Source organism: Nicotiana sylvestris, chromosome 9 (assembly GCF_000393655.2).
Source record: "Nicotiana sylvestris chromosome 9, ASM39365v2, whole genome shotgun sequence".
Classification (NCBI taxonomy): domain Eukaryota; kingdom Viridiplantae; phylum Streptophyta; class Magnoliopsida; order Solanales; family Solanaceae; genus Nicotiana; species Nicotiana sylvestris.
In genome coordinates this window covers 103,308,109-103,321,955 of record NC_091065.1, presented here as the reverse complement: position 1 = coordinate 103,321,955, position 13,847 = coordinate 103,308,109, and the positions used below count along the sequence as shown (strand labels likewise).

Below are 13,847 nucleotides of genomic sequence, written 5' to 3'. Positions count from 1 at the left end.
GTTATGTCTTTTTATTATGAGTTATTATGCTTAATATTATAAGTTTATTTTTGTAAACCGACATTGTATTCATGCTTTTATAATAATTTTTTTATTTTGCATTGTCAATTTTAGTCTCACAAAATGAAACTTCTAAACAATTTTAATAATAATTATCAAACGATAAACATTTATGGTAAATCAATTAAAATAAGACCATTTAAATTTTTAGAAGTAGGTATCCGAACTACTCATTGAAAGCGAGCTTTAATTACTCATTATTTAAGGAAAATTTGTATTATTCGCTGCTTAAATATAGGAATTAAGTCCCAACAGGAAAAGGTTTTACTTTGAGTAGTTTCTATCCAATATTACAATTATATCCTTCATTGAATTGCTTTAAATAGGAAATATTTGAGGGATATTTTTGTCCACCAACATTATTATTCGTATTTTTATAATAATATAGATAAATTATATTTTAACAAACAAATAAATTATCATAATTACAATTAATAATTACACCAATTTCAATTATCCGATGGCTTACCGGACCCTAAATAAAGCTAATTTTGAGCTTCTTGCCAAGATATGTTTTTACCGTTCATCAAGTTACTCTATTTTCTTACCCAAGGTTTATCTTCCCGGCTAGTAGTCGGGAGTATTATCTTCGGGTTTCATGTCACAGTCAGCAGTCTCCACGTAAAGTCTCCTCTCCCTTGGCTACTCTACTCTTCCTTAATTCTTCTTCAAATAATACTTCCTCTTTCCTAATGTTAACGTTGTTTCTGAAATATCTACAGACAGCACTTCTTCATGATCTCCTCCACCTCCGTTTCCGCTGAATCTGACGCCACCCCCACTGTCAGTCCCTTTTATGTCCCTTTTGATTTTGAATTGGTTATAAGTTAATTAAGTTCTTGCCAATTCACCAAATAAGTCTACTTTTTGCACTCCCTTCTGCTCCGATCATCTTGTTGATAGATCTTTTTTTGTGGGGTATTTGAAATTCTCGAAAAACTATAAAATTTGTTGAAGAAAAAACATGTTTTTTTTCTTGGAAATTTTCCTTCTCCAATTGATGAGAAAACAGGGGAAAGAGTAAGGACATAGTAAAAAAAAATCATGCGTTCTTGTTTGTTGGTCTTTTATAAAGTAGTGTGCTTTACTATGTCTATTTGCTCTAATTTTACAATTGAATTTGAAAACTACTTTTTTTCTAGCTAATGATCTATTGCCCTCACCTTGTTGAGTGAAATCATGGGCTATGAATTTATTTTTGTTTTGTTTTTTTCTCTTTTGCACCCCTTTTTGTTATTTTGATGTGATCAAATAATTTGGGCTCTACCATAGGTAATTTCATGAGGTCTGAACTTTTCTTTATTCAATCAATTTTAGATGAGTACTTGTTTGTGTTTCTTTTTGGCTATATAATCAGGCAATAGATGAAACCTTTATCTTTCTAAATTGACAGATGTCCTATGGAGAACATGAAAGAGATTCTTCGCCGTCTCTGACGTACAGACTCAATCAGCTGAAAAGGCAAATTCAGGCAGACAGAGTTCTTTCAGTTAGGGTACGTGTTCTATTGCATTCTTCTATTTTCTAGACTATTGTGTATTCAAACTGTATTTCTGCTGATATCATAGCAAGAATACGAATCGGCTTGTGCGTTTCGCCGATACTTTTCATCTCTTTCTCTTTTTGTTTAATAGTGTTTGCACTCAAATGGATTTTTCTTTTCTGAAGATCTTTGTTATTTGATTCTTCTTTGATCAAAGAAATTAGTGACGAATTTCTATTTTGTAATTACCAATTGGAAAACTTTTGAGTGGAAATTTCAAAAATTTAAAGTGGAAAATTGAACGTACGCGCTGTCAGTTTGTTGATGTGTATATATACACACACATATATATGTATGCATATGTATGAGGGAAATTACATAAAGGCTGGTTCGTTGTGCTTAAAGAGGATGATCGATTCATACTCCTAGAATCGAGTCAGATAACGAATTGTTTCTGGAATTTGATGCATCAAATATATCTCAGTTAGGATGGAAAAAGGGTTGTATAGGATGGTCAAAAGATGGCTTTGGTATACAAAGGGCCTAATATTTGGTACTTGAGAAACAAAACATCAATAAAGTAACTGTACTTGAAATGAAGAACACGGAGAAGGTTATGTGACCCAATAAAAGGAAACATCAATTTTCCTTGTTCTCATTGCGCGACTGTGCTGTACTATGCCATATGAATTTCCCTTTGGAATTCCCACACCATAATTAAAAGAAAGAAGGACAAAAGATTGTCTGACCATGCTTGTTTCTGTGTAGGACAAACATGAAGAAAACAAAAGGAAGCTAGAAAATCATGTTTCTGAGCTTCTTTTATTGGCTACGTCAAGGAGGGATACTATGAATAACTCTGGGACTGGCAAAATGCTTTCTTTAAGAATAGCAAATCCCCGCTGTAAAGTTGGTGGACTTCTTCAAGGATCAGGAGACAGGGACTACGCTAATGGAGAGGAAGTTGTATCTTCAACAACTGCCAAGCTTCCCATTGTTGAGAAGATTCCACCATATACCACTTGGATCTTTTTAGACAGGTATGTGATAATCATAGTTATATCAAGTCCAATACTGTAGAAACAAGTACATAGAAGAGGACACTTAGGAAAAGAATTCTAAAAAAATAACATTTGTTTGACTCTCACATCACATCAATTGGGACAAAGGAAGTATTACTTATGTGGAACAGAAAGAGGAAGCTGGATAAAGATGATAGATTTTTTAAGGTATCAGCTACATTAGATAGCCTTTTGTATATCGTGAACCTGAAATCTACTGTTCCGCCAGTATAAGGCTTAATTAAATTTGCATCTTTTTCTTTTTTTCTTCTTTTGTCCACAACAAGCTTGAGATAGAACCCTTGACCTTTGTCATGGATTTTTTTTTCGTTTAGCATCTATTTTGGTGATAATTTACCATCAACAGATGCAGTTTCACTCTGATGACTTAAAGCAGCTCCACAATTTAATAGGTTGGAGAAAATTGGGAGGGAAACTATTTTTCAGTAGTATCATTCATCCATTGTCATGCATTGAAGCTAATCTTGTTCGTCATGCTTTTTCCATTGTTTTTTGTTGAGTTCTTTTGTTAAGGCCAATAGTTGCAGCTTTAGACTTGCCTGTGGCTATGATTATACTTTCTTCTTATTCAAAATGAGGATTTTATTTGCTCTTTGTTCTCAAGTCTTCTTCAAAAAGCACAGAAATCAAAGAATGGCTGAAGACCAATCGGTAGCTGGGAGAAGGCGGATATATTATGACCAGCATGGTAGCGAGGCGCTAATCTGCAGTGACAGCGAGGAAGATATTGCAGAACCAGAGGAAGAGAAACGTGATTTCTCCGAGGGGGAGGACAAAATTCTGTGGTGAGTTCAGATAATACAATAAGTACTATAGCTTCATAAAACATTCGCACTTTGCCGTTTTTCATTTATTTTAGCAGATTTTTGCTTCAGTGTCAAAGAGAAAAACTGACTATAGGCTGATCTGAAGAGTTGGAATTGATGTAATTTATTTTTCTCCACCAGTGTTGTTCACTTACTGCTTAGTGCTTACATAGGGAAGGTTTGTACAAGAATTCTGCAACTGGGAGTTTATCCACGGATCCTCTTTCCCATTTTCTTTTTAATTTCAAATTTCCTCTGGCTAGAATTTGAAGAGTTATCTTGTTGCTTTTCCTAGATAATACAGATGCACAGCACAATTTTTCCTTGCATCTCTGTTCTTGTTCTGTTTCTTTGTCCATATATTTCCTTGATTTTTAGCTCTGTTAAGGAAGGGATGATCAGAGACTCATAGCTCATATGGGTAAAGAAAAATACTCCCGCTATCCCATTTTTAACAACATTATTATTATTACTATCAGGACATTTTCTACTACTAATTTCTCAGACATTTTAAAAATACTTCAATAAGAAAACATTGTGATCTGTATCTCTTTTAGTAGCTCTAAATATCTGGTTTTTATTTCAATAAAAATCAATGTTTAGATTCACACCAAAAATTAGATGCTTTGACTCTCATACTCCAATCCAATCTCTCTTTTTGGCATGGAGGAAGTATGATTTTACTGTTCTAAGTAGTTAGATTGACGGATGATTTCTCATCCTGTCCTATCCCCAGTACTGCAGTAGCCTGGTCTTATTGCCCTGCTTCTTTTCCTTGGATAGAATAGTTAATGTTTATGTAGGCTGCTGGGCACCCTCAGTTGAACTAGAAGTCCTACATTTAGCCAGCTGGAGGGAGTTGCTAGCACTCATGCTAGCTCCCCGAACAGAAAGGGTATAGCTGCAGCCTGCAGATTTCAGACAGAAAAATCCATTTTGCAGTGTTTGTCAGCTTACTCCTTTTTGGTGTCTCCAAGGGCCATCTTAAATTCAATTTTTGGGATTTGTGTAGGATGGCTTCTCAGGAGTTTGGGCTTAGCGAAGAAGTTGTGGACATCTTAACCCATTATGTTGGAGGCACCTCTTCTGAAATCCTGGTAAACTGAGTTGGTGCTGTAATTGGGTGATGAACTTGTTACATGTTTTGGTTACCATGTTTATGCGTGTTTGATGTGCTCACACCATGTAGCTGGATATTTCATGGTTATCTTGTTAGTGGCAATCTGTGAAACCATTTTGTATATAATCTTGTTTGTGTTTGTTTGTTCGTTTATTAGGAGCACTGTAATCTGCTTGTGGAAAAACATCAAAATACAGACAGCAAAAGCTTCAAAGATTCTGGGAAAAGTGGACTTGGAGGGAACATATTTCTGGACAAAAGCCTTACTGCTGCTTTAGATTCTTTTGATAACCTTTTCTGTCGCCGCTGTCTGGTATGTGATTGAAATTTGTTCTTTTTTAGCTGATACAGAAGCTAAATGTGTTTTTATTTGGTTCCCTGTACTAAAACAGGTGTTTGACTGCCGTCTGCATGGTTGTTCACAAATTTTTATTGATGCTGTAAGTATAATTGCTTGTCCAGCTTTTTCTATTGAATTTGTATATGAAAATCTGAAAGAGTCTTTCATTTGGCAGAGTGAAAAGCAGCCCTATTCATCTGATTCTGAAGATGATGGAAAACCTTGCAGCGACCAGTGTTATCTTAAGGTATTTTTAAATATTTATAAAAGCGAAGAGGTCATACTTTTTTAAGTTCGGAATACCCCTTAACGTGTCATTGACTTGGATTTTTTTAAGATAACTTTTGTTCTTGAGGTACTTCGGAATATTTATGGTTTTAGTTCCTAAACTTATTCAACTAAGCAGCTTTGCTTTTTCGATAAGTACCTCGGCATCTCTGCATTTTCGATAAGTACCCCAGCATCTCTGCTCTTACCATATAACTTTTGTATTAGCTGGTTTGCTAGCTTTTGAGCTGATTGTAGAATGCCAAGTGATTTTGCTACTTTTTTTACTCTCTGCGGAGTTAGTGCTCTTAAACATACATCTTTTATAGGCCTTTAACATCCATTTTGATTTTGATTTTTTTCCTTGCTATTACCATAATCAGTTCATTTCGTATCACTTGCCACTACTACAGACTGTCATTCTCATTTGCTACCTTGCTCTTCCCCCTTTTACCCCTATTACTTTTTCACTCACTTTCACCTTTTTATTTGGGACAAATTCATTTTGCTCTTATAGGTAAAAGGTGTGACAAACCAGATTAAATATTCAACTGCATATCCACCGCAACGGTCCGAAAAGACCACTTCAGAAGTGGGAGGTACTACTGTGGCCACTAAAAGAGCTGGAGATCGAGGTGACAATGAGATTTACACACTTTTGCTGACCGATCACTTTTGCTGATCTTTTCTTGTCTTGACTATAACATTTGAAGTTACCTGCTGATGGTTCCCCTTGTGCATGTCTCATTGTCACAACAGAGGAGCACACTGATAGCAAAATGACGCACGGCGCATCAGATTCTATATATGCAACTTTAGAGAAGTCAGATCTGGTTTCAGATGACCAACAAGATTCGTCTTGTAAGAGAAGGAAATTATCACTCCCTACTGCTGTTATTGTGGCAGCAGAAGATGGATATGACAGCAATGAGACGTCTATTATCGCCAAAGATCATGTACCACAATCACAAGCACCAGATCAGTCTGGCAATAATAATGGTGCTTCTTTGCATAAGGCTGGGGACAATGTCAGGAATGAAGGAGAAGACACTAAAATGGAAACTGTGAAGCAAGCATCCTACTCGAAAAATATACCTGAATGGAGACCCCTAGAGAAAGAACTGTACTCGAAGGGGATAGAGATTTTTGGGAGAAACAGGTATGTCATTTTAGTTAATTTTGGTTCTTTCTCAATAAAAGAATTACAATTATTTTACATTAGAATAGGATGATGTCATCAGTAGTAAGAAATTCATGTCCAAGTGAATTACACTAGGATTTTGCTTTCCATGTCAATATCATCTGGTAAGGTAGCTGTTTCTTGTTGCCCGCAGACCGAAGAGTGAGAGGTTAGATGGTAAAAACAAAAGGAGTCTTTCTGAGTCTTCACATGTCACTTGGTAAATTTGGGAGTACTCAGGTCAGTAGTAACATATCCTTAAAACTTTACAACCCCATGCAATCTATTTCCTCCACATGCAAAGGATATGTCAGACACAAAATAAAAACTGTCTGCCCATCTCTTCTGGCTACAGACACTAGTGTTGCAAGCCGGCATCTGGGAAATTTGTCTTAAGATCCAAAGCTCCACATTCGTTGTGCTCAATAAAAGGATTTCCATGTGTGTAGGCGTTGCTCTTGTTTTTGTGTCTCCCACCCATTTCAAGCAATCCTTTCCTGGGGCTTCCAAATAACAAATCCTCATTTTTCTTCACATTTTATAGTTGCTTGTAATAATTTCCAATGGAGGCCTTTCATATAGTTCTACAGGCAACACATATCATGTTCCAAGTGACTACTCTTGTACCATCCCTGGCACCATTTTTGGGAGCCACCATTATGGTGCTGATTAAGCTTTGGGATTCAAAAGCGCACGTCCTTGTGAGAAACCATGGGCAATTGAGGATAGGTGAAAGTTCAGGGGAAAAAAATGAGTTGGTCAGTGGGCTAGGTACAGGAAATGGCTTTAGCTGTACTACATTTTCTGGGAACATCATGCTATGTTGAATTATATTTTACATAAGTACTATTGATATCTTTCTGGGACCCCGCGCATAGCGGGAGCTTAGTGCACCGGGCTGCCCTTTTTTTTACTGTTGATATCTCTCGGGCAATAAACAATTTGAAGGTGACCAAGTGATTAGATGGTTTTTGAAGTCTTTTCACTTGTATTATTGTGAGAAATGAGGCAGAGTTGAACTCGAGGAGATTTATTTAGCTGTCACTTTAATTATGATATTCCATTCTATAAAGACCATATGTTAGCTAGTCAAAGTTGTTGTCGATTCTTTCTATGCCAAGATTAGTTGCTGAAATTTCCTCAGTATCAATAAGTCAGTCAATCAGAAAAGTGGAAGTAGGGGACATCATCTTTTTGATAGGCTTTCAGACATCTTTTCAAAAGAGTACTTTTTTGCCATGTTACGAGAAAAGGAAGCACCTACACCATGTTTTAGCACATTAGTCCCTCTATGTTGAGAAATCTGCCATACTTTTTATGCAAACCATATTCTAGCCCCCCCCCCCTCTTCCTTCCCCCCTCTTTGACCATGCTTCTTAAGTACATGGAGTGGATTACGTGTTGGTAACAGATTCTTTTTGGATTATCTTTGGTCAAGTGTATACTCAAATCATATGGTCATGTCAACATGCCAGCTCTAATAATATTTCATGCATTGCAGTTGCCTCATTGCTAGGAACTTACTTCCTGGCTTGAAATCTTGTTTGGAGGTATCCTCTTACATGGATGACGGAGCACCAGCGCGACATGGAGGCTCTGCTAGCTTGTTTTCAGAGGATAATGGGAAAACCGACATGGATTACATGGTTTGTGCTCTTTTCGTCGTGCCTAACTATTTTCTTGATGCTTTGGTCCAAAGATGGTAATACATGAATTTTCATATTCCTTAGACTTGAAAAGACTCAGAAGTTCTTGTGGTACACAGGTTTGGAGACACAGCATTTCTCTATTTAATAATTGGGTGTTTGGGACTGTGTGTGTGTATTCTTAAGAACACTCTGTGTGCTGATATTTTCCAATCCAAGGAGAAGTGGATATTGTTAACTGGATTGTTAGTCTTTTCTTTAAATCCTAAAATGGAAAAAGTTTTCCCTACAACATGATGAATTTAAATCCAAGGATAATTTTAAAAAGTTAATCCAATTGCAAAACCATATATTACGTTGCTTTGAAGTCCATATCCATATTTTAGTGCGATAAATATAATACAGCCACTCTTTAATCACACTTCATAATCTACTTAATTATTTATATTATCTAAAAAACTAATTCATGTACTGTAGTATAGTCTAGCACTGTATCATCTTAGCAACAAGAAGACAGGAGTACAACAAGTATAATCTACTTATTTTTGTTCAAATATATTTAGAGGTAAAGTACTTGACCAGAGGACAGACTTGTAATTCCAGTCAATAATTTGGACAAAGTAGTCTGAACAGACTGTTCCAGGCTATCGGCCTTGTAATGAGGGGGAAAAAAGGTGGCATGGATCTTTTGGTGTTTATCAAACCTTGTCGACTGTTATAAACATCTGCAGCAGCAGGCAGTTCTACTTTCTAACATTCTGTACTCTCTTTTAATATTTTATAAGAATGGGGTAGCTGCTGTAAAAAAAAATGGCATTTCTCTAGCCAGAGTAAGATATTTTCATGTGCAGAAGGAAGTATCATTACTTCTAGTTCATTTTTGAAGCACAGAATGATGCACAAGTTCATTTATGAAGTTGAGAAACTAGGATTTTCTTCTTTGAAAATTGATGCATATATGAGAATATTATTTCTCTTGAATTTCTCATGCTATAAATGAGAACATACTTCTGTATAGGGGTGCTGCTGGAATTGAAACGGCTCAAGCAGCTTATTTTACTTTTGTTAGCATTCAACCCTCCTAAGTTGAGTTTGAGTCACTTCCTTCATGGTATATATCCATCTAATTTGATGTATTTGGATATTCAGGAGCCAGATATGCCAACAAAATCACGTTTTCTTCGTAGAAGAGGAAGAACACGGAAGCTCAAATATTCCTCAAAGTCTGCTGGGCATCCCTCAATGTGGAGACGAATTGCAGATGGAAAGAATCAATCCTGTATACAATATAATCCATGTGGATGCCATCCTGTTTGTGGAAAGAATTGTCCTTGTTTACAGAATGGTACTTGCTGCGAAAAGTACTGTGGGTATGTTAAGCTTTTGAATTTATCAAACAAGGATTTTGACTTTGACCTGTTAAGTCAGATGCTTCTCTAGTCTACCTCTTTTTCTCTTTTTTTTCTTTCTTTCTTTTAATTAACTTTATACCCTCCTGTAAAACTTGCGCTCTTGCATCCTCCCCTCTTGGATGCATGGTGGTTCTGCTTGATGTTACTAATGAATAATTCATGCTGCTACAGTTGAAAGTGGGTGCAGTGCATCAATTTTTTGTCGCATCTATTCTAAGTTGAACTTCAGTGAAGTTGGATAGGACTTGATAAACTAGAACAGTTATGTCCTCAATTGTATTATTTGTTGTGTGGAAGACTGCAGCTTGATATCCTTGACTTCGTTCGTTATTGGAACAGTCTTTTAACTTAATGCTTGCTCAGTGTTTGTTCACTTTACAATATTATTTCAGGAACTTATTATCTCTCATATCTCTTCTTCCATTTCAGTTGCTCAAAAAGCTGTAAAAATCGTTTCCGTGGATGCCACTGTGCGAAGAGTCAATGCAGAAGCAGACAATGTCCATGTTTTGCTGCTGGACGTGAATGTGATCCAGATGTTTGCCGCAATTGTTGGGTTAGGTAATAATAATGGGCTTAACACACGTCATTATAGATACCTTTAGTGGCTCATCATAAAAGCTGATGATTTACACTAATCAGTTTGATATTGCGATGGATAATCAAGATTTTGGAAATTGTAGATGAAAGTAGATAAAACACTACTCAAACCTATACGTGTAAGTAGATAAAACCTCGAACCTATTCATTGTGGTTTTAGTTTCCGGAAGTGTCTCTAGTACATGGTGATACTTCTACTAGCAAAACCTTTTTGACAACTCCCTTGGTTGAATTTTTTTAATATTTACTATCACGAACATTGACGTCTAGGAATTGTTGTGACACCACCAGTGATCAATTCATCCAAAACTAGGTTCTCTTGTGAATTATTTGACCGATCACCTTATGAAAAACTTTATGGATGTTTCATCTTTATGGCCTGTTATGCTAAGGGGCCAAGAACTATAATTCCTCCAATCTCTTGAGCATCTTTAATAGACTTTCTTTTTTCGTGTTGTGAAGTTTTAGGCTATTTGTAGTTAGAGAAGCATCACAAGGCTGAAGTGCTTGTTTTCATGTTGGTTCCAAATAGTTATGTAGTTGAAAGCTAAACTGTAGCCTCTGAATTCACTCATGTATTTCTTCGTGAAATATTGGTACGCACTTTGCAGCTGTGGTGATGGGTCATTGGGTGAACCTCCTCGACGAGGAGAAGGTCAATGTGGTAACATGAGGCTCCTCCTAAGGCAGCAGCAAAGGGTCAGGCCATTTTAGGGATTTCAGTCACTTCTATTATGAAACTTTGTTTTTCATTTTCTCCTTTTCTCAATCTGTCTTGCCTCATTCCAACAGATTCTGCTTTCAAAATCTGAAATTGCTGGATGGGGAGCCTTTCTGAAGGTAGCCGAAATCCTGTGTGATACACTTGCATTATAAGCTACTATTATAAAGTGTTAATAAACTAATTTGTATAGTCTTTTTTTCTTTTCGTACCTAGAATCCTGTTAACAAAAATGATTACCTCGGAGAATATACTGGTGAATTAATTTCTCATCGAGAAGCAGATAGACGGGGGAAAATATATGATCGTGCAAATTCGTCATTCCTTTTCGACTTGAACGATCAGGTGAGCTCTGCTAATTCTTTGAGAGAATCTGGTATTCCCTTATATTGCGAAATCTGAATCGGGGTAGCAATATGAAAGCGGACGAGCTAACTAATACATAAGTATATAGAGCTGAGAGTAAGTTTCTGCTGGGATTTTTAAAAGATGGGGCAACAAAAAGATTTAAAGTATTGATTGAAAATGTGTCATCTTTTTTATTAAACATAGAGGGCTTTAAATAGCCAACTTGAGAACATAATCTGCAGAAAAAATCTGCATAAGAAAGAATTTTAAAAACCCAAAATATCTCAACAAACCTAAAAAAACTAACAAAAATTTAAATTCAAAAAAGTAAATTTATCCTAAAACTAAGCCCACTTATGCTAAAAAAATGCAACAGTAACTGAATCAAATCATCTACACTCTCCTTTGCTTCAGTTGCTCTAAAACTATTTGTGCTTGAGGATAGTGTTGAGCATCTTTGAACTTACACACTTTTGTAACATGACCTGTTTGTTTGCAAATACCACATATTGCATCATGCCTCCTCCAACAAAATTTTTCTAGGTGTGTTTCTTTTTGCAATATTTGCAAAGAGGATAATTGACCTTTTTTTATTTTTTTTTATTTTGTGCATAAAAAGCAACTTGAGTAACCATTTCTTGTCTAAATGCTCTTCTTTTTTCTTGTGCTTGAAGAGCACTTATTAATTCTGTAACAGAGATGGCAGAGAGATCTTTAGACTCCTCTAGAGAAGAAATTTTGGACTCAAATCTCTCTGGAACCGTCACAAGAATTTTTTCAACTATTCTATTATCTTTGAAATCCTTGCCAAGCAACCTGATTCTATTAACAATAGAAGAAATCCTATCAGAATACCTAGTGATAATCTCGTCTTCTTGCATTCTAAGAGATTCGAAATCCTTTTTAAATTTAAAATCTGCATTTGTCTGACTCGATCACTTCCTTGGTACTCCTTTTTAAGTTATTCCCAAGCTTCTTTTGCTATCTCACATTCAATGATTTTAGAAAAGATTGAATCTACAATTGAATTTTGAATCACAGTTTTAGCTTTATATTTTTTGGTTCTCTTCTGAATGGTTTTTAATTTGGGCAAGTGTAGGATTTGCAGGGAGTGGTTGTAATGGTCTATCTTCCATTACAACTTCCTATAAATCATAGGCTTCAAGATATGATTTCATTTTCACTAACCAAATCTGATAGTTTTCACTAGTGAAAGTTTGTGGGTCATTCAAAGAAAGACTGCTGCTTGCCATGTTTGAAAATTGGTTTTAAAAACTGATATTAGTTAAAAATGATTTGAAAATGGTTCTTTGGAAGAACTCACAGATCCCGTAAGACTAATGACGCTCTTGATACCGCTGTTGGGTTTTTTAAAAGATGGGGCAGCAAAAAGATTCAAAGTATTGATTGAAAATGTCTTATCTTTTTTATTAAACATAGAGGGCTTTAAATAGGCAACTTGAGAACATAATCTGCAGAAAAATCTGCGTAAGAAGAATTTAAAAAACCCAAAATATCTCAACAAACCTAAAAAATCTAACAAAAATTTAAATTCAAAAAAGTAGATTTATCCTAAAACTAAGCTAATTTATTATGCTAAAAAATGCAACAGTAATTGAAGCAAATCATCAACAGTTTATCCTAAAAAGCCCTAGCAGGTATATGCTCTTATTTCCACAGTCTAGAAATTCTGGTTCTAAGTTGTTGTTACTCATTTTCAGTCATGAATTTGGTGCATTACAATTTTCAATTGCAAAATATCCAATTACTAACCTGTCATTTCCTCTGGATTTACTTGTCATTCAAGTATTTTGGACTCTTCTACTTGTATGCCTGGTTTAATCAATCAGGAAACGATCAAAGACAAAAATATATGGCAACTAACTAATAAACATTCCTTTTGAGTGAACCCTGGGCTGGAGCTCAAAAACTAGACAAGTCCTTTCAACAAATTAAGTCTCCATTATTGTACTGTTTTTGGAGTGTTCTCCTTCTTGTAATCTAGAAGTCCTATTGACGTTTCGGAGAAAAGCAGGTTATAACATCTTAAGCTAACTTGTTCAATTTTTGAGCTTTACTAAACAGTCATCTCCTGCTCTCCTATCTTTATTGCAGTATGTCCTTGATGCCTATCGGAAGGGAGACAAGCTAAAATTCGCCAATCACTCATCAAACCCAAACTGTTATGCAAAGGTACATATATTCCTAGTGTATTAGAGCTCAATAAAATACTTGACTTTGCTGATTTTGATACCTTTTTAGGTAATGCTGGTTGCTGGTGATCATCGAGTTGGCATATTTGCGAAGGAACGTATTGAAGCTAGTGATGAGCTTTTCTATGATTATCGTTATGGTCCTGATCAAGCACCAATATGGGCTAGGAAACCTGAGGGCACAAAGAGAGATGATTCACCAGCGCCTCAAGGTCGAGCAAAGAAACACCAATCTCATTGAGACAGTGCTTTGACCATAGACGATTGTAACAATTTTTCTTTATTTCTTTTCTTTTTCTGGGGGTTTCCGTTATATTAATTCTTATGCTAATAAGACATATACAAGTGGAGAAAGGCTCCAGCTATGAATAAGTGGAAAATATAGAAAGAAACATGTAATATATATAGTCACAGGAACAGGTAAAATAAATTGTTTGGGTTGGGCACTTCTATGTGTCGTGTAATAACATAGGTTATGTGGTTAATTTAGTTTTTCTTTTTTGTGGAACTATTCAGAACCAATCTTGTTCAGAAACCCTCTTATAATTAGTTCGGGTGGTCAAAGCTCA

General features: G+C 35.8%; 1 protein-coding gene across 2 annotated transcripts; it reads left to right on the top strand.

Annotated features, from left to right (window-relative positions):
- The first annotated feature begins 596 nt into the window (after window positions 1-596).
- On the top strand, window positions 597-13,800 carry LOC104232085 (histone-lysine N-methyltransferase EZA1). Of its 2 annotated transcripts, XM_009785183.2 has the most exons (19): window positions 597-681; window positions 783-843; window positions 1,454-1,555; window positions 2,312-2,583; window positions 3,249-3,410; window positions 4,444-4,528; window positions 4,709-4,864; window positions 4,944-4,991; window positions 5,067-5,138; window positions 5,676-5,793; window positions 5,918-6,317; window positions 7,840-7,984; window positions 9,134-9,354; window positions 9,826-9,957; window positions 10,608-10,695; window positions 10,789-10,836; window positions 10,934-11,062; window positions 13,181-13,258; window positions 13,328-13,800. In XM_009785183.2, exons 1-19 carry the CDS (start codon window positions 659-661, stop codon window positions 13,517-13,519), a joined length of 2,532 nt encoding a protein of 843 aa, XP_009783485.1. In that variant the 5' UTR covers window positions 597-658; the 3' UTR covers window positions 13,520-13,800. The 2 variants fall into 2 exon arrangements, with proteins under 2 accessions (XP_009783485.1, XP_009783487.1); XM_009785185.2 differs by lacking the exons at window positions 597-681; window positions 783-843; window positions 1,454-1,555 and having other exon boundaries at window positions 2,450-2,583; window positions 3,230-3,410.
- The last annotated feature ends 47 nt before the right edge of the window (window positions 13,801-13,847 follow it).

Coding starts and splice junctions, on each gene's coding strand:
- LOC104232085 (XM_009785183.2), top strand. CDS start 659: ATGTCACAGTCAGCAGTCTCCAC. Junction 682..782: donor TCACAGTCAGCAGTCTCCAC/GTAAAGTCTCCT, acceptor AAATATCTACAG/ACAGCACTTCTTCATGATCT. Junction 4,865..4,943: donor TTTTCTGTCGCCGCTGTCTG/GTATGTGATTGA, acceptor GTACTAAAACAG/GTGTTTGACTGCCGTCTGCA.